This window comes from Haplochromis burtoni, unplaced genomic scaffold (genome assembly GCF_018398535.1).
Source record: "Haplochromis burtoni strain Fernald_Lab_line unplaced genomic scaffold, NCSU_Asbu1 Contig_59, whole genome shotgun sequence".
NCBI classification, from domain to species: Eukaryota; Metazoa; Chordata; class Actinopteri; order Cichliformes; family Cichlidae; genus Haplochromis; species Haplochromis burtoni.
Genome location: NW_024582420.1, coordinates 1,947,608 through 1,966,300, shown reverse-complemented (window position 1 = coordinate 1,966,300; position 18,693 = coordinate 1,947,608). Strand labels below are relative to the sequence as shown.

The 18,693-nt window shown below is 41.2% G+C and overlaps 1 protein-coding gene across 4 annotated transcripts in view; it reads left to right on the top strand.

The window, feature by feature from the left end:
- Positions 1–18,693, top strand: part of apba2b (amyloid beta (A4) precursor protein-binding, family A, member 2b) — a 75,657-nt gene that overhangs the window by 26,757 nt on the left and 30,207 nt on the right. For 3 of the 4 annotated variants that reach the window (XM_042221021.1, XM_005931421.3, XM_005931419.3), the window contains 2 exons: positions 14,709–15,209; positions 15,561–16,645. In XM_042221021.1, coding sequence (XP_042076955.1) covers positions 14,729–15,209; positions 15,561–16,645 — 1,566 coding nt within the window. In that variant the 5' untranslated portion in view covers positions 14,709–14,728. Of the gene's footprint in view, positions 1–12,756; positions 12,854–14,708; positions 15,210–15,560; positions 16,646–18,693 lie in introns of those variants that run through there. The other variant, XM_042221022.1, reaches the window with a different exon arrangement.

Genomic DNA, 18,693 nt, shown 5'->3' with positions numbered 1-18,693 from the left:
CCCAATACACACACCCACTGGCAAACACTGACCCTTTGGAAAGCTTGCCCTCAATTTACAGTTAATTTTAGTCAACACTTAGACGTGTTGTTTTCGAGACATTTCCATCAAACTCTGCATAGATGTGGGGAAAAAGGTGAGAAAGGCAGGCTGGGGTTGATGGAATGAATATTTTTCTCCTGTTTTCCCCGAAGGTGATTGTGATTGACCAAACCCAGAAGTTATTTCATGTGCCTGACTCCAAACTGTATTAGCGGGCCTGGCCGTTACCGCTCAGTCTGTCTGTCTCTCAACAAGATAAGGCGATATTACCCTGCCCAATATTGCTCGCTCTTTTCTGCACTGTCACTGAATACAATGGCCATCACTGAATCCTATGAATATTATTAGCATTTTCCTCAGGATTCTGTCAATGTGCGAGACAGCTTTGTGGGAGCAGAAGTACACTCTGTTTTTGCTGTGGTCTGATATTCGAGCTGTCTCTTGGTGAATAGAGTTGATGCTGTGGTGTATTGTCCAGCTTAAATCCAATTATGAGGACACTGTCAAATGTCCATTACTGCTGCTAATTAACAAAAGGTTACCTGGCTCAGCAGTCTTCCAGCCGTGGCCGGCGTTGCGATTTGAAAAGACCTGACAGAAGTTAAGAGAGTGAACACTGCTGAAGAACAGCCGCTGTTGATTAGAAGTTGACAAAGAATGAGGATTATAGGGCCGAGAAGAGGGGTCAACATCAAGGAGGACTGTGAAAAACCTCTGACTGAGGGATCAGGTGGAGCATTGTGCCAGCTTGGGAGCAATTCAGAGATAACACAAGAGGAATGGCAGGTCAGTGTGTGGCAGACTCCTAATAATGTCCATAGCCAAAGTCTAAGCAATAAAAATGACCTACTCCTCCTCAAATTAATGTTAGTATTTATTATTTACCTGTGTAATTATAATAATACTTATATAGAAATCAAAAGGGTAAAATCCTAATTTATCAATTAAATTCCAATTATATTTTTCCCAATTTATAAAGGAAAAAAAGATCACTTTCGCCTTTCTCTTTTTTTCTTTCTACTCATTTCTAGTCCTGTTAATGACAGAGCATGGACAAGAAAATAACGAATTTAATCAGCCAAGACTGCAAACATATATTTTAATTAGCAACATCCCCATGTGCAGCTACATTGAACCCCATATATTTTGCTGTCAGCTTTCAGCCTGTTAGGGAAAGAGCAGCGCAGAGAATTTCTCATTGCATCCAAGTCAAAATATTTTCCCTGCCAGTGATGTGGGTGCACGGTGGCAGTCCCAACCATGAATGGGAGCTGATGGGATGTCAGGGCTGCTTTTCCTGTTTTCCACCAAGTTCATCTCTCTCAACTCATTCCTTCTCATCAGTAACCAAACCCAGTTGGCAGCTTCAATTAAACCCTGTGAAATTGCCCCAGTATCTGTCTCCCTCTGGGGCCATTTAGCTGTGTTTAGCTCTCTGCAAGCTGGGCTTGTCGCCAGGCAATCTTTATGAAACAGTGTTTCATCTTCTTTCTTAAAATGTAGGTCAGTGTAGCCCTACGACCCACCTGGCCAGATCATAGATGTACTCACTGTGAGTAAACCCGCATGATGATCACTTGCTCTGGTTGTATTTACGTGTAGTAATGACACGGAACAAGTTTCAAAAAGGCAGTTTGTCGACTCAAAGACATAAAGATCAGAAACGCTGCATCGTTTTGAATCATAATTCAAGTGTTTTTGAACAAATCAAAGACAACAGACGGCATGCAACTGCGCACTAAAATGTGCACAGCATATGTGAGAAGCTGCATTTTTTTAAATCATTTTTTTAAAGTTTCAGAATTCGTTTTGAAGTTATACTTGATTTAAAAGCCAAAATATTGCATAGGCACACTAATTTCTGTGGCTGCTTAATGACAGCCTTCCTGCACAAAACAAGCATATCTCCCATCTGTTGTTGTGGCTTCACCACGCTATAATGAAGCAACATTACATAAGAGGGAATCCTGAGTACTGAATATCAGAGTGGCTTTGAATTAGTCGTAGGCACAAAGCCGCAGGACGGTCATTTATTTAGCTCAGCTGGCACAAAAAGTTCTGCAAGTAGGTTGGAAGTGGATCGCTGCCAATACAAGAATGTTTTCTACACACTAACTTAGTTTGTTTAGACCTCCACGTTACCAGAGGCAGCTACTTTGTGTCAACTACATTTACTGAGTGTGTTTTTCCATTTGATGTGTAACCAGTAAAATGAGAGCTTGTCAGTAGTTACTTCAATACTATGTGAGACTTAGAAGAGATAAGAGGTTAATATGAGAGCTCTGTTGCTTTTAATTCATTGTATAAACTAAACCTTTATTGAGCTTTCAGACAAAGTTTTTTGGTTTCTAATTTTTGTTTATATTTCAGCAGTGACTCTCAGATTTTGGTGTAAGGTAGGTAACTCATCTGACTGCTGGTTACCCCCGAGGAAATAGAACCCCCCTGTTGAAGCTGTTACCCCTCCCAGGGCTGCAGATAGAGGGGCTGGAATTTTGTTTTTTCAGAAATACTGTCAAGCCAAGGGGATTTTTTTTATTCCTCAAGAATTTTTTTCTCCCCGTCTCTCTCCAGCGGCTCTTGTTTCCTGTGTTAATGCCACAGTGAAATCCATGATAAAATTCTTGTCACGTTTTATGGCAAATTAATCAGTTTCGAGATTCGTATTAGTACACTTCTTTTATTATCAGAATATGCTAAGATGTGCTGCTCTTTAGTTGAAACCAGGGCATTGTGTGTTCTTTCCACTTTTTCCTCCCCTTCCAATGGCTTTTACAACACCTTTGAAGACATTATCTGCTGAAATAAATTCTGAGCCCTGCATTAAAACCCATGAACAGTTAACCTGCGGCTCATTCACACAACAGTGTAAACCCTCCGTAGCTGCTGGTGCTCCCCTTTTTTGTCCACATGGATCTGCAAAACTCCCTCAAATATTCAGTATTCTGTGAGGCCTTCTTAAAGAAATGAAAGTTTCACATTTACATTTTTTAGTAAAGTCTGAAAGAAGTTCAAAGCCCACGTTTTTTGCCTTACAGTATTGCCTTCATTTTTGCTCTTCTCTAATTTGTCCAGTTCGGCTAATTTTATATGAGCAGGATGCTCTTTGTGGAAAAAAAGACAGAAAGAGGATGTTTTTGATTCAGAAAGCATAGTGGGCCTGTATAAGCCTACTGAGTAACCAATATTTCTTCTGCAATATCCTTCATGTCATCTTTGACTTTCAAGGTCGATTTGGAACTGAAAACTGTTGTATAGACTCTTTCAAAGTGCAGCACCAACAAAATAAGAGGGGAAGATACTAGGGGTGCAACAATACTCGTATCGATATTGAACCGTTCGATACAGTGCTTTCGGTTCGATACGCATATGTATTGAACAATACAAATTTTTTTTATTTGTTTTACCTACTTTTCTTCTGACGATGCTGTCTGTGTTGAGCGCTCAGTGGATCTGCGTTCGACTACTCTGCCTAGGCTGCACTGTCGAGTGCAGATCCACTGAGTGCAGCGGAAGCTAGCAAGACAGAAGCTAAGCTCGTTGCAACATGGCTACTGCCTCAACGCTACCCGAAATTGAACCTACCCCACTCTCATTCAGATCTGGCGTCTGGAACTATCTTGGTTTTCGTGTGAAGTATGACCCTGATGTAAGGCTGCCACGATTTGTCGACTAGTCACGATTACATCGACTATCAAAATCGTCGACGATTGATTTAATAGTCGACGCGTCGTTTGAAGCTTTGTAAGATCCCAAAAGACGCAGGAATAAGTAGCAGGATTTAAGAGTGTAATAACGGACTGAAACAGAAGATAGCAGCACTGCATGTACAAGGATGCCAGCTGCCGTTAAACCCCGAAGAAGAAGAAGCTGCGTCCCAGAATTCATAGCGCGGCCCAGCTCAGTTTCCGACAATGGCGGCAGCTGGTTAGTTTTAATACTACTCTTATTATTCTTTCTGGGTCACAAAATAAACGTTTAACATGTTTTCAGGCGAGAATGTAGCTGTGTAAACCTCAAATATCTGCTCAGTTTATCAAGACACCACATATTTTCAAAAGCGCTCTGACGTTTTCGGAGACGTCTGTTACCCACCAGCTCGATAGCTAGCTAGAGCCCGTGAGAACACCGGACACCCGGCAAATCGTTTTCAAACCCAGCGCCGTCTTTCGCTACTCAGGTTAAACATGATATATAAGTCGCTTGGATAACTTAAAAATGTTATTGTTTGGCTTTTTTCAGTATTTTATTTGTTCCTGAGTAAATCGGCTGAGTTTAGTGAACTCCACCGAAACAATCTGCACATTTCATTAAAATTTAATAAACTATCATCTTGTCTTTATTTTTAGTTAGCACATACCTTAAACACTTCAAGCTGTAAGCTAATGATAGTTATATAAGAGCAGATGCATGCTGGTGCAATAAGCTGTACGTTTTACGTACAATTGATGATGATCTGATTAGTCGACTAATCGCAAAAATAATCGGTGACTAGTCGACTATCAAAATAATCGTTTGTGGCAGCCCTACCCTGATGGTAAGCGCATCATGGACAAAAGTAAAACAGTATGTTGGATGTGCCACGCAATGCTCAATTGGTGGGAACTAGTGCGTTAGCGCAGTTAGCTTATTAACACCCCTACGCACGGGGCGATCCGCGGTAACTCGTTAACGGAACTTTGCCACGTTGTGGCGTTAATGTCATTTCAACAAGATTAACGCTGACAGCACTAGTGGGAACACAACGAATATGACTGCACATTTACACCGACATCATCCTAGTGCAAAGACAAGTGGAAGCAGACAAAAACAACAAGCATGCATGCTACAAACTTTACCCGAGTCATTTAGACTGCTGTTAGCACATGATTCTCCTTATGGGGACCTGATATGTTTAATATGCTGCTGAGAATATAGCCCAGAAGAAGCGTATAGTGTAGCTTTTATTTTGGAAAGAGCCATTTCTCTGTAATAAACTCTCTTTTCCAAAGATGAGTGATTTCTCGATCAGATAGATTTTTTTTTTTATTACTTTGTTGTTTCAGCAACATTAAATTTAAAAACTGTACTTTTGAGTTAAAATATATATCTATAATTTTATTTTATAATTCTCCAAACTGATTGTACAACAGTTTTATTCAAAACCAGAAAGCATCAATGAAGCTGAAGAACCACATCTGGTGTGCATTTCCTTGGTTTTATTTAGCTTCAGATTGGATAGTTTCTTCTTAAGTTGTTTATTTGGTGGCGTTAACCTTTTAGATATATGGCTATGAATCAGTATAAAAAAGTGACATAGCCACTGTGATGTTTGGCTAAGGGAGTCCCATAATTAAACCTCAAACGAGCTAGCGAACACATAAAGCCATCAGGAAACAAAGTTTACAGAACAAATTAGCCAAGGGCCATTTTTTTCTTAGATTTCTACCCAACTGTTGGTCTGATTCAAGGCTGAGGAGATGCCCCATGCCGGCTATTACAAAGAATACAGGTTTAAGGCAGTTCCACATTGGTTTCACCTTTCAGCCCTATAAGCTGCGTCCATGTTTTATATACAGAATATGCTTGCTTATGTAACTCAACACCACTGTGAATCTCAACTGAGCCGTGTTACTTGTGTCCTTGTAGCTACTAAATATCGTCCTTTGATCCACCCAGAAAGCAAAACACCCATCTAGTGGATTCTTTGAGGATTCATTTTTGCAGAGGGGAAATTTAATCTCTACACCAAAAGTCTCACATTTTTCACCCTGCTATAAAAGGTGGTAACGCACAAATGGATTGTTTGAATCATGCAAATGGGTGTGTTTATTCTGAACTAAGGTTTATTTGATGATTGGCTTAGGCAGTCGTCCTCAAGAGACTGAGCTGAAAAACAAAGAGTTGCCATGGTGACAGTCAAGGGTGAAGGAGGAGGGTGTGTCTCTGGTGTTGTGCTTGAAGTGGCAAAATGGACATTGGCAGGCAGGATGGCGGGGGAGCAAGCGATGCGTTCTGTGGTCCTGTGCCATTCCTGCTGCTCACCAAGCCTCTCTTTTTTCCTTCCTGTCTTCCACATATTCTCTCTTGTTGTCATCCTGAAGTGAGTGGGAGACCATGAGGAGAACAAATGTTGAATCTTAATGAGACAGCTCAGAAGAAACTAATTTTCTCCCTCTGTCTCTCTCTGATAGTATTTCTTTATTTACAAGCCGCATAACTCAGCACAGTGATGTTATTACATAATTTATCAGCATGTGTGTAATGGTGTAGAAGCGCTGTAAGGTCAGGTTAATGCCACACCGTTAAATGTTTACAAGATCATGTGATTGGCGCTGGCCCTAATAAAGATGAAGGATGAATGGCAGCCCTGCTTATTTCATGGACCACTGGGTATTTACATGCTTGGTGAATCCCCATCATGCTTGAATTACACTCCTTGGTTCATCAAAATGTGTCCAACAATTTAACACAGCTGGTTGTCTGAAGAAGAATAGCACATTAGCAAGTAGGTACACTGATTAAAGTTTATCCTGGGCTTTATCTGTCTGAACTGTGTCCAAACAAAAGAGTTAATAATGCTGAGATGCAGCAAAATGGAATTTTTATAACAAGCCACGTGGAAAAAAAACAGCATTATTATCAATAAAAATTCTTTTTATTTTCAAAAAAAAATCACATTTACCTGTTTATTGTAGTTTTCATTTTCCTTTTTTGTTATCACCTATTTAGAGCTAAATAGAAAACAGTTACATTTACAGGATGATTTGACGGTTGTTTGTGATATAAACAGTTTGATTTTAAGCCATAAAACTGCCATTCATTGGATGTCTTCACTTTTTTGGATGATTCTCTATAAATCCTAGAGGTCGTTGAGTTAGAAAATCTCAGTAGGTCAGCCTGTCTAGCCCCAGTAACTATGCCACAGTTAACAGTCAGTTAAATAACCTTTCTTCTCCATTCTGATGCTCTGATGGTCATTTTGACCATATCGACATGCATAAATTCATTTGCGTTGCTGCCTGTTCATTGGCTGGTTAGATAATTTTGATAACAAGGTGTTCAACAGGTGTATATAATAAAGTGACCCGTGATTGTATGTCACAAACCGAATGATGATTTGTTGATGACCTGTGTTATGTAGCTAGCAAGCAAACACCATGATGAAAGACACCCGAGAAACAAAAGTGGATAGTCAGAGAGTCGACATGAGAGTTTCAGCTTCGCTGGCTATAATGGGTGCTGTGGTTCAGTTGTGATCCAGCGGAAATTTTGGTTTCATGCATGAATATTATCCAGAATGCATATTTTTGTACAAAAGATCAAAAGAATGAGCTTCAGGGTAAACAAATCTTTAGTGTTAGGTCAAATCTAAACAGAGCGAGGCACTCAATAGTCAGTGACTTTGAAATGTCAGTGATCTAGCTGATGCTAATTGTGTTTACTTGTTTAACTGCATGTCAACAGCACTTGACATGCAGTGGCTTGTTGTTGGTAGTTTGCCTCAGTTTTTAAATTAGCTTGTAAAATGAGAGACTGCAATGCTCCAGCCTTTCAGTAAGCTAATTTCTCCACTCCCACTGCTCCACTTTTACTCCATCAAGGTCAGAAAAAGTACCCATTTGCTCTTAAATGATGATACTTGTGATAAATAAGCAGCTGATCGGCAGTAAACATGTTAAACAATGACACATTTCAAGTTAATTTCCATCCACTGACAAAAATAATCAAATTTCCTCTCTGTGCATGTGTGGGCTTTCTCTTGGAGCTCCGGTTTTTCACACATTGAAAAACATGCGGTATTAATGCAGCCTATCAGGGACCAGGATGCTCTCACAAAAGAGGCTCTTGATCTTGAGTTTCACTTCCTGATTAAATAAAGCTCGATAAAAATTCAGTGCAAAACATGTTACGATCTAGAAGTGTGTAATGGATTGAATGTGGAAGATTGTCACTTTAATCAAGTTAACCCCCATCAAGAAACTTGATCTTTTTGCAGGACACAAGAAAAGAGAATAATAAAAAAGAGAACCTTTAAAATATGAAAAAAGCACAAAACAAGAATCCAAAAGACAACTTAACGACTCACATTGGGGAAAAAAATACAAGAAACAACCAGATCCAAAAACTGATGTCTGGGAAAGAAAAGACTATATAAACAACGGGGTAATAGGAGCAAAGCACATGATCAAAACAAAGGGGAAAAAGGAGGAAGTGAACCTGGAACAAGGTGCAAGAAAAATAAAGATAAAAGTAGTGGAACAGGAAGTGACCAAGGAACAAATATCTACACTGAGGCTAACTAACTAAACAACATGATGGAGACGGGAACACACTAAAGGCACTACCGACAAACAGAGATGGGCAGTAACGCATTACTTGTAACGTGTTACTGTAATCCGATTACTTTTTTCAAGTAACGAGTAAAGTAAGGGATTGCTATTGCAAAAACGGTAATTAGATTACCGTTACTTTCCTGTAGGAACACTGCGTTACTAAAACCATGATTTTTTTTTGTGAGAATGTCTCACGACAGTGACGTAAGCGAGTGCGACGTTGTGACAACAGCTGTGTGCAGATCAACAATGGATCATATATCGAGTGCGGGAGAGAGTATGAGCGTGCAGCGTTTAAAGCGTGGAAGTACTGACCTTACTTTGAGTTTGATTCCATAAAAAGTGACAAAAACATTAGTGTCCGTTGTGCGTGGGAAGAAAACTTCTTTTTACATTGAAAAAAAACCCCCTAAACTTCCAAGCAAGCACCGAGTGCGCAAGGACGTAATGGGAAATTCACAGAGAAACTCGCGGATTCTTCCACTGACTGCTGCGGCACACCTGCACCAGGGTAAACCTCCGACTCCTGCTTTACAGGTGAAAATAGAGCAACAGGACCGCTGAGTCTTTGACTTTATTTATTTTCTGCTGTGTTTTACTTGCATCTATTTGAAAGACTGAGTGTAAACACAAAAAAATATTTTATTTTATGTGCTGGAATGTGCAGAAAATAGGTTTAAATATTAAACAAATTTCTTCCAGTCATAGAATGGTGCATATAATTTAATATTTGCTTGATGCATAAAGTTAAAAGATTAAAACTAATAAAACAAGTTTTAAAAAGAGACTTTTCCATTTGATTACATTTTGTATGATGGATTATGCAGAAAAAGTAGAATTGGGCTGAAAGATCTATCACTTAATCACCTATTCAGGTTGTAAATCGTGTTTTTAAAAAGTAACTAAGTAACTAAGTAACTAAGTAATTAATTACTTTTGAAAATAAGTAATCAGTAAAGTAACTGGATTACTTTTTTGGGGAAGTAATCAGTAATTAGTTACTGATTACTTTTTTCAAGTAACTTGACCAACACTGCCGACAAAACAGGGAGAGGCTACACTGGGAAGAACTGGAGAAATCAGAAAATCAGAGCATTATTAAGAGTTGAAATTGAGTTTCACTGGAAATGTTGAGTTAGGTAAGAAAACAAACATTGAAACATAGTTTTGTAGTTTTACACCTTCATCACACCATTTAGCTGAATGTTTATAAATGAGAATTGCCCAGTAGAAGCAATATCTGTGATAGACGGGTCACCTTTCCAGGGTTTACCCCACTTTCCACCTTATGACAGCTGAGATGTGCTCCCACAACGCTGAAAAGCATAAATGGAGAAAAGTGGGTGGATGAATGGAACCTCCATTGGTGCAATCTCAGTTAAATAACTCAGTGATCATTACTTTTCTACCACCTAATCATTCCTATCCTAATAGCATCAGTGGAGATTAATTTCTGTCTTATAGCATTTAAAGATGATTTGAATAGCTGTGTAACAACTCGGTCGATAACCTTCAGTCTTTGTCTTTCTGTCCCTGCCTTATCTGTTTTCTATTTCTTCTTCCACGGTGAAGCCTGGCTGTCTAATTCAGTGGTGTGATCAGAGGTCATAACTTGAAATTCAGAACAGAGAGACATTAGCATTCCCAAATCTCACACTATGACCAAGCCATCTGCTTCCCTTGCCCTCTGTCTGCTCCTCAGCTTTGCACATCCACACATATGCACACAGTTTAAGACATACATGTACAAGGGGAGTGTCCCAGGATAATTTAAGGCTTTGTCTTACTGTAGCTGAAGTAGTTATTCAAACAGACCTGAATAGGTCTGTCTGTGAAGACAAGTGGCCCCAAGTGCAGCAGAGAACAAACAAATGGGATACTGTAGGCAGGTCGGCTCATATGCTGCTGTTACTGCTGCCTGTGTGTGCGTATATGTGTGTGTCGAGCCTCTTTTAGTGCTGAAGGTTGCAGCTTGAGTCAGTGCCTGTATTTCAAACATTTGTGTGGGAGACAGATACTTGGTGAGCGTGCAGGTGTGGATAAATAAGTGTACAGTGATGGAGCCAGCTGGATTTTGATTTCTTTGTGCAGCAGGCACTCATTTGTTTTCTTATCCATTGCATTTCTATTCAGATATTCTATTCCCGTGGGGCTGGAACATTTCCCTGCATGCATTAAGTAAAAGACACAGAAAACAGCTTGTCCAGGAGAGACTAATATAGTTAAAGTCTTTCAAGTTCAAATAGGCGGACATGTGCAATTTAGAGGTCAGACACAGTCACAGCGTTTCTCTGAAGGGCTAACACAAAGCACCGTGCAATCATGCATACAAGCTGTGTAGCAGCAACTTCTTTGCAGCTCGTCGAAGTAGAAAATCGCAGAAGACCAAAAAGAGAATTAATTCACAGTGAGTCAATCCAAACCATTTTCAGCTCTTATGAAAAAAGGCTGACTGCATTCCTGTACATTGCCCCAAACTTAACAGCTAACTTTGAGCTACACTTCCCATTTAAAGTTTCACAAACTGCAAAGACTACCCCTGAGGGCGAGCTGACAGAGTATAATCGCATACATTCAGCGCTTGCAGAAAAGTATTAGTCACTAGTCTGAATTTACCTCCTGAAAGTATCGCTGCAGAGAAGTAAAGAAGATAAACTCCTTCGTGATTTTCATGCCACTTTGAATGTAGGTAATCTCATCTCGAGAATGTGTCTGAAAAATAATAGCAACTGGCGCTTGTCTTATTATGACTGTCAAAGAGGAATGGAGAAAGTCGAGATGAAAAACACTGAAAAAACCTGCACTGAACGGACGTCACTGATGCAATGAGACGGTGAGACAGGACCCCGCCCCCTTCCTTACTGAGTGCTTCCTTTGGCAGTTCAGCATCAGCAGCCGCTGTCTTGAGCTGACAAGAGCTACCTGCGTGCCCACACATAGCCTGATAACATCTGACTACCAACTCCTAGCCTAGAGCATGAGAGCCCGATATTTTCAAAACTTGATAATGACGCTAAACTTGATAGAGGTAACCACACACACTCAAGGGGAAAACACAAAATGCAGCATGCAGCTGACAATGTTCCTTTATCTGGTTAAAAATGTTTGATATTTTACTCTGTTGGAGGATTGTTTTAACAGCTTATGTCTCGTTAGCTGTTTGACAGCTGCTGTTTCCAATTAAGGCATTTCAGTCATAATAATGCTAGTTATAGTTTTCTGAGTTTTTCTCATTTCACTCTAATACAAGCTGCTGTAGCTCAGTTCACAGAATTTTGATGGCCTACATTTGGATATTTGGCTTATCACTGACAAAATGCTTGCATCATACGTAGGCATATTGAATTTCAGGATCCCACACTGTTCCCATTCTTCCTGCTGATGCCTCATGTCTTATAGCCGGAGTCTGCTTCTGTTTCCTGCAGAGCTTGGTTTTTTTGGTTGGCAGCATAATGAAACATAGCTGCTGTTTTTCTTGTTAGGAGTGCACCACATTTCAGTACAGAAATTACTGTTGTGTTAGTGTCTTGGGCCGAGAGAATGTTCTGGGTGCAAACCTTTTGGTGAGCTCTATGTATGTTTGCATTTTTTTAAAACTCCAAAGGTTTTCTCGCACAGTTTAAAGACATGTAGCTTAGTTTTATGTGATCGGCCGTAGGTGTGTATATGAGACTGTTTGGTGTCTGTGTTAGTCCCAGGCTGTACCCTGCCTCTCTCCCACTCACAGCTGGTATAGACTCCAGGTCTCCTGCGACCCTAAATTGGAAAAGCTCTTAAGATAATAGATGGATGGATGTTTGTGCTTATAAAAGTGGGAAATGTGGGTGGATTAGTAGATAACCAAAACATCAACAAACCAAAAGAAAAAAGTAAGCGCCAACTGACTTTTTACCCGTGTAAAAGCACAGATGGATTGTGTGCCGTGATTTATTCTAAAATTACAAAACAGGTGAGACACATCCCTTGTGAGTGTTGTTATTATGGCATTATCATTCAAGTACAAATTCATGCAAAGTGAATAAACACAGTCAAATCCCAAATACATGCCACACAAAGCTGATTTGGGAAAAGCCACCTGGCTAGGGACTTACCGGATTTCCAGAATTACATGGCAATTGTATTGGCGCTGGGGTGTAAATAATCAAAAAATGTGATGTGAACAGTCAGGCAACACCACATGAGGAACAGGTGAGGTTTTTTTGTGAATCTAGGAAGCCAAGAGGAGGTCAGAGGGTATCAGCCCCCAGGGGATGCAGTTACCCATAGTTACCGATCCTTCCCCCCAGCTCTGGGGATTTGTATGAGGCGTGGCTGAGCTCCAACAGGATGATGCTGGGTTACAATGTGAAGAAAGAGGGAGGGTGGAGTCACAGAGGTGCATGCTGTGGAGCAGCTGGTGGGGGATGGGAGGAGCGAGGAGCAGAGGCGGAGGGAGGACTGTTGTTACAACAGATCGTAGTGCTATTGTACAGCAGACACCAACCTCAGGATACCAGGTAAGAGATATGAACAATACATGGTTTATAATACGTTGAACAGGTGAAGGTTTTAATAGAAATCACTGCCAATAGAACAGAAGGAAAATCTTTTGACGTGTCGTGTCATGTACAGTGATGCCTCATTAGGTGATGGTGTTGCTGTGTTTCATCAGGTGTGTCCATGTCTCTGCACTTCCAGAAACTCGGTGAGCAGAAACCTTCATGTTAGCGATGTCATTAGAGTCCGGTACATATGTACATATCTCTGTGTGCACATTTAATCTGACTCCCTTGAACAATCGCTCGTGTGTGTTTCTGTGTGCGTTCCCGCCTGTGTTTTGTGCCAGGTTGTGCAGAGCTAATTAACCAGTTTAATCGCTGGTGATGGAAAAATGTTATTATGGCGAGTGAGAATGAGGGAAAGTCGTAGCAACAGCCCTCTGAGGGAAGTTGTTTATGGCAGCTGGATGGCACAATAGAGTAAGGGTGGTGGCAAAATGGATGGCAGTGCACAAAGGATGCATCTAACAGAAAAGTACACAAGAGCTGAACTTTTTCAGTTGGATGTTGGGATTCAGTGCAGCAAATATATCTTCATAGGGCCCTTGTGATTTGTTAATGTGCTCTATAAATAAAGGTTGTTGTTGTTTGTGCATTTATATCATACTATGTTCTTGTTTTGGAGCTATGTGTTTGTTCTTCGCTTGTTACAGTTGTGTTTGGTTGTTCTTAGTTCTTAACTATAATCTGTGCAAACTAGCCTCTTTTTCTTTGACTGGATTGTCTGAGACAGTGCATGCATATTTTGGTTATTCAGTCTTTTCATAGTCCTTTTATTCAATCTTTTTGTATTTTAGAGAGTGGCATATGTAATGTTTACAGCAGTGGGTTTTAGTAATGGTGTCTCATTAATAACTATTTTCATAAAAGTGACATCTACTGTTTGATCTTCGCAGCTGAAAGTACAAAAAGTGCCACCAAATACTGGCTTCAAAGAAACCTCCTTACCAAGAACCTTTTTCACAACTTCTGTTAACCATCTATAAATCATGAAGAAGAGGGCTTACATTCTTTGAATACAAAGGCCCTAAAGTGAAAAATACATCATAAACTTGGACCGTTGCTCTAAGACACAGCATGACACTGACACACTAATGCCTTTTTCAGTAATTCCTCTTGATTTCTCATTTTCATTTTCGATTCCAAAGGGAAAAATGGTCATTCATATGCGAACAAAAATCTTTCATCATTCTTTTAGAGAACAGAGACAATTTGTTGTTTCTCTGTCTGCCCTGCGTAAACAGATCTTCCATAGGAGCAGCTTTTACCGTGTCCCCACATTGAGTATTCCCGGCGAGTAATCTTCAGAAGGATCAATAAGTGTCTTGATTGACTGATCATCTGCACTGGTATCTGTGCACATGTTCAGCACCTATGTGGAGATGACCTTGATTTAACTATTGATTCTTTGTCTGGCATTGTCCCATTAGGTTTATGTGCAGGCGGTATGCCCAGAAAGGCTCTGTTCTTTGTGTTTATGGTTATAAAACAGCCTGAGCAACATGTCAAAACCACTGTTGTGAATTTGGAGTTTGAAATTTGAAGTAAGCACCAAAGTGTTCTTTAGACTGTACACTGTAAATAAACCATGTCTTATTTAATTACAAGAATATATTGGAGTCCCAGAATGTGTTTGTTTGCACATGGGTCTGTTTGATAAGAGGAATCTGTTTATAGAAATTACATTTTATGGATTTGTCCTAAAACCTTATAATTATACCAGCTTTGGCCTTGTAGATGTGAACAATCATGTAATGCATCTGAATTTTAAGACATTCTGAAGTCTTTCTCCTGTTTTTCCTCTGTCACGTAGGGTAAAACCCACAACAATGCATGGCCTGTAAGCCGCCAACCATGGCTCAAAGGAAGAGGCCAGGGACCAGTGGAGGAAATAGTATGGCTGCCCCAGGTCCCGCCTCCTGTCCTACCACCCACGCTACAGAGTCATGTGATCTGAAAGCAGTAGCGGCGCGGCAACGCCCACACCGCTACCCCAAAGAATCGCGTGAGCCGAAACCTCTCCCTCTCCCTCACTCCTGCAAGGCACAATATTCTTCTCCCAAGTCTCAAGACACGGGGCGCAGTCATCCAGAAGCGGATGCAGATCAGGAGGAGGAAGTGAAGCGGTACAGCAACCACGAACCAGACGCAGAACTTCAGGATCAGCGTCCAGCAACACCATCCACGCCGGAACATAACCACGACCGAGATGACCCTAACCAGGGGGACTTCCACGGTGGAGCCGACAGCCTGGATGATGATTCCAGCTCTGATTATATAAACAACACCTCAGATGATGATGACTATGATGACGGTAAGTGTGTACATGGTCAACTTTTCTGTTTTACCTTTTATTTTTATAATCTTTTTTATAATATTTTAATATCCATTATTATTAATTCAGCTAATTGGCACAATATTTGCAGTACTGATTTTTTTATTGGTTCTACAAATCAAAGGAAAACCCATAAATAACATTTTGTAGCTACCAAAGTTTGTCCTTTAAATAGAAATTGAGCCTGCTCATGCTTAGTAACTGTTTGCGATTTAGACATCAGTAAGCTAAAGTATGCATACAACTTATAGAATTATAGTGATAATTATATTAGTGAAGAAGCTCCAAATATAAGGACCACAACTTAATGTGATTATAAAACTTCTTCAGGGTTGGCAGAGGAGGATGAAGGTGTTACTTACTACATCCGCTACTGCCCAGAGGATGACAGCTACCTGGAGGGCATGGACTGCAACAACCAGGGAGACTGCAACCACAGCCACAGCCGGGGGGACTGCACCAGCACCATGCAGCTCGGCGGGTCCCACACTGATGAATGCCAGGAAGCTGTGGAGGGCTGGACTGAAGAGGGGGAGGGGCAAGCGAGAGAAGAAGAATGGGTGGAAGATGAGGAGGGGGAAGGGGCAGCGAGGGAAGAGTGGAGAGAAGAGGAGGAAGAGGTGAGGGAAGAGTGGAGAGAAGAGGAGGAAGGGGTGAGGAAAGAGTGGAGACAGGGAGATGAGGAGCCGCGAGAGGAATGGAGGGAGGAGTGCCAGGCCAGGCAGGAGCAGTGGGCGGGTCGTGAGAGGCACCGAGTGGAGGAGTGGGGTGAGGGAGAGGGAGAGGTCCGCTGTGAGGTGGTGGAGCAAGATCCCGATGAGCAGATATACAACGGACGACCGGAGCCCATCCTGGACCATCACCACCACCATCATCACCACCACCAGCCTGCCACGCAGGATGCCGCACACACCCGAAGGGCTGACAGAGAAGAAGAGGAGGCGGAGAGCGAGGACTACTGCCCTAACGAGGATGAAGAAGAGGAAGGCGAGGAGGAGGAGAGAAATGGAAGGGCCTACACCGGAGACTACTACGCCCCTGAAGACAATGGGAACTCGGTGCGAGTCTCTCCCTACCGAAGCCGTAAAGTGCTGGTGGTTGAGGGGGAAACAGGGGAGGAAGCTGAGGAGGACATTGATCAAATTGTTGCTGAGATTAAGATGAGTATGAGCATGGGGAGTCTCAGCAGTGGCACAGACCAAAGCCCGGAAGAGCTGGCACAGGACCCCGCACCAAGTGACTACCCTCACTCCAAGCCCGACGCAGCACCTTACCCTCCACCTCACCACCGACACGACAGTAGGCCCAAGTCCCTCAACCTCCCCTCCATGCACCACAACAACCCTGATCTCCAGCGGGGCCACAAGACGCATCCACGCTCACCTGATGACAGGCAGAGATGGCCCCAAGAGCAGGTGAGCTGAAGAGTATTGCTGTTGTATTATATTTATATTTAATCCCTGAACCGAATGAGTTCAGGGCCTCATCTTCAAAGTAATTTATTGTACAGAACAACAGAAAAACTAAAGATATGAGCCACACATTATCAAGCTACAACGATTTAATTATATAGCCCGAAGTAACTGTGTTTACATGATTTCATTCCCTTGTTCAAGAAGAAGGCTTAGTTTGTTTTTACATAAATACACTGTTGGGTCTGTGTTTCCACAAACCCCGCTAATTCTAGAGACTTATTCATCATGAAGAAAACAAGACAGTCGATCGATCGATTATTTGCGCAAGGGAGGCCTCGTCTGTGTCCACCACGAAAATGACCCCCAGATCTGACCTCCTCCTGCTACCTTTTATTGAGAGACAGTTCACACAAAACACGTCAGAACAAAGCCACGCCCCCTTGGTTCTAAGACAAAGCATTTTATGTATATGTGTGAACTTCTGTAAGATGGTTGTGTGTGTGTGTGTGTGTGTGTGTGTGTGTGTGTGTGTGTGTGTGTGTGTGTGTGTGCAGACCTCCTGCTGACCAAAGGGTCGTAAACCCAGGAAGCTTACATCAAAAGAAACAGATCTTTCAGATAGGATGTATCTACAATAAAACCTCCCCCAGCACAGAGTGGTTGGAGAGGTGGTCAGGATCAAAGGAATGGCTTTGATCCTACTGCTTGAACTAAGACTGTACAAATTTAAGAAACACAATGGCAACATTCAACAATTAGACTTACACTAGAACTAGAGGAAGTCCACAGTCTATATAAATGTACCCCCTTAGGGTTAATTATTGGACCTCAAGGTAACTGTATGTACCTTCTTAATGGCCAAAAAGGTGTGTACATGTTCCCAAGCAGTAAAAAAAGACCATATTTGCACCGTTTCTCTGAGATTTTGAGGTGCAACCCCAGGAGATTTGCCTTTGTTGGGCCAAACGCAAAAAGAAATTGGGCAAAATACAAATTTTACTCTTTGGTTTTAAGCTTTTATTGTTTCTTTGTTGATCTAACTTACATGAAAACACATTATTTTATGAGGAAAAATTGAATAATAATCATGCCGACACCCCGGGGTTAATAAACTTGAGCCAAAGCCTCCTCATGATGATTACGCCGACAAATTTGACTTATTTCCTGTATGTTTTTCTTTTCTTTTAATGAGTTCTATAAGGAAAAATATTGTTCCAGTGAGTTGTTGCATTTTCATTTTCATTCTCAGTTCCTAAAATGTTTTGTATTACTCATACCTTTAGGTTTTAGTTTCCTTTTAGGTGCCATAGTACATGATAAGCTTGGCAATGCCCCAGTAACAAACCAATGTACCAGTAAAGCAACAACAGGATACTTTATTTTTATAAGCATGCATATATTAAAAAATATCAGTGTTTAAATTCCTTTACTTTCTTAATTTGGTCTTTTTCATGATCTGTTCTTATGGGCATTAGAAGAAGACATCACAGGGTATTTTCATTTCATGTTTATAGAGTTTGGAAAAAAGCATGAAGGTGCATTACTTCTTGGTCCAGAGGTACGTGTATAGATTGCCCTCCAAGTATAAATAAGCAAAAAAGAATAAATACCGATAAAAAAATCACATGAATGACAAAAGGTTCCATTTCAACCTAATTCAGAACCTGTTTAACCTGTTTCATTTTACGACTAGTTAAACTGTCTGCTGTACGCTGTTCACTGAAGTCAAGGCTATAAGAGAAAAACAGAACATGAGAGGACATGAATGTAAGCCCCTGCACAGTATATTCTGGCCATATACAACAGACCCTTGCCACTGGATGTGATTTAAAGAGATTTGTGGTGATAAGAAGGAGATGAGTTACAGGTGACATGTTTGTCATTACCACCCAGAAAATAACAGGAGTGTCACCCCTCCCCCGCATTACCTTGAGATGTCCCCCTCCTCATCTCTCTGCTTCTCACGGATCTTGATTAATGCACACATGCTGTACATGCACGCTGATAGATTCGAACACACGCAGAGCCCCTCCACCCTCTAAAAGTCA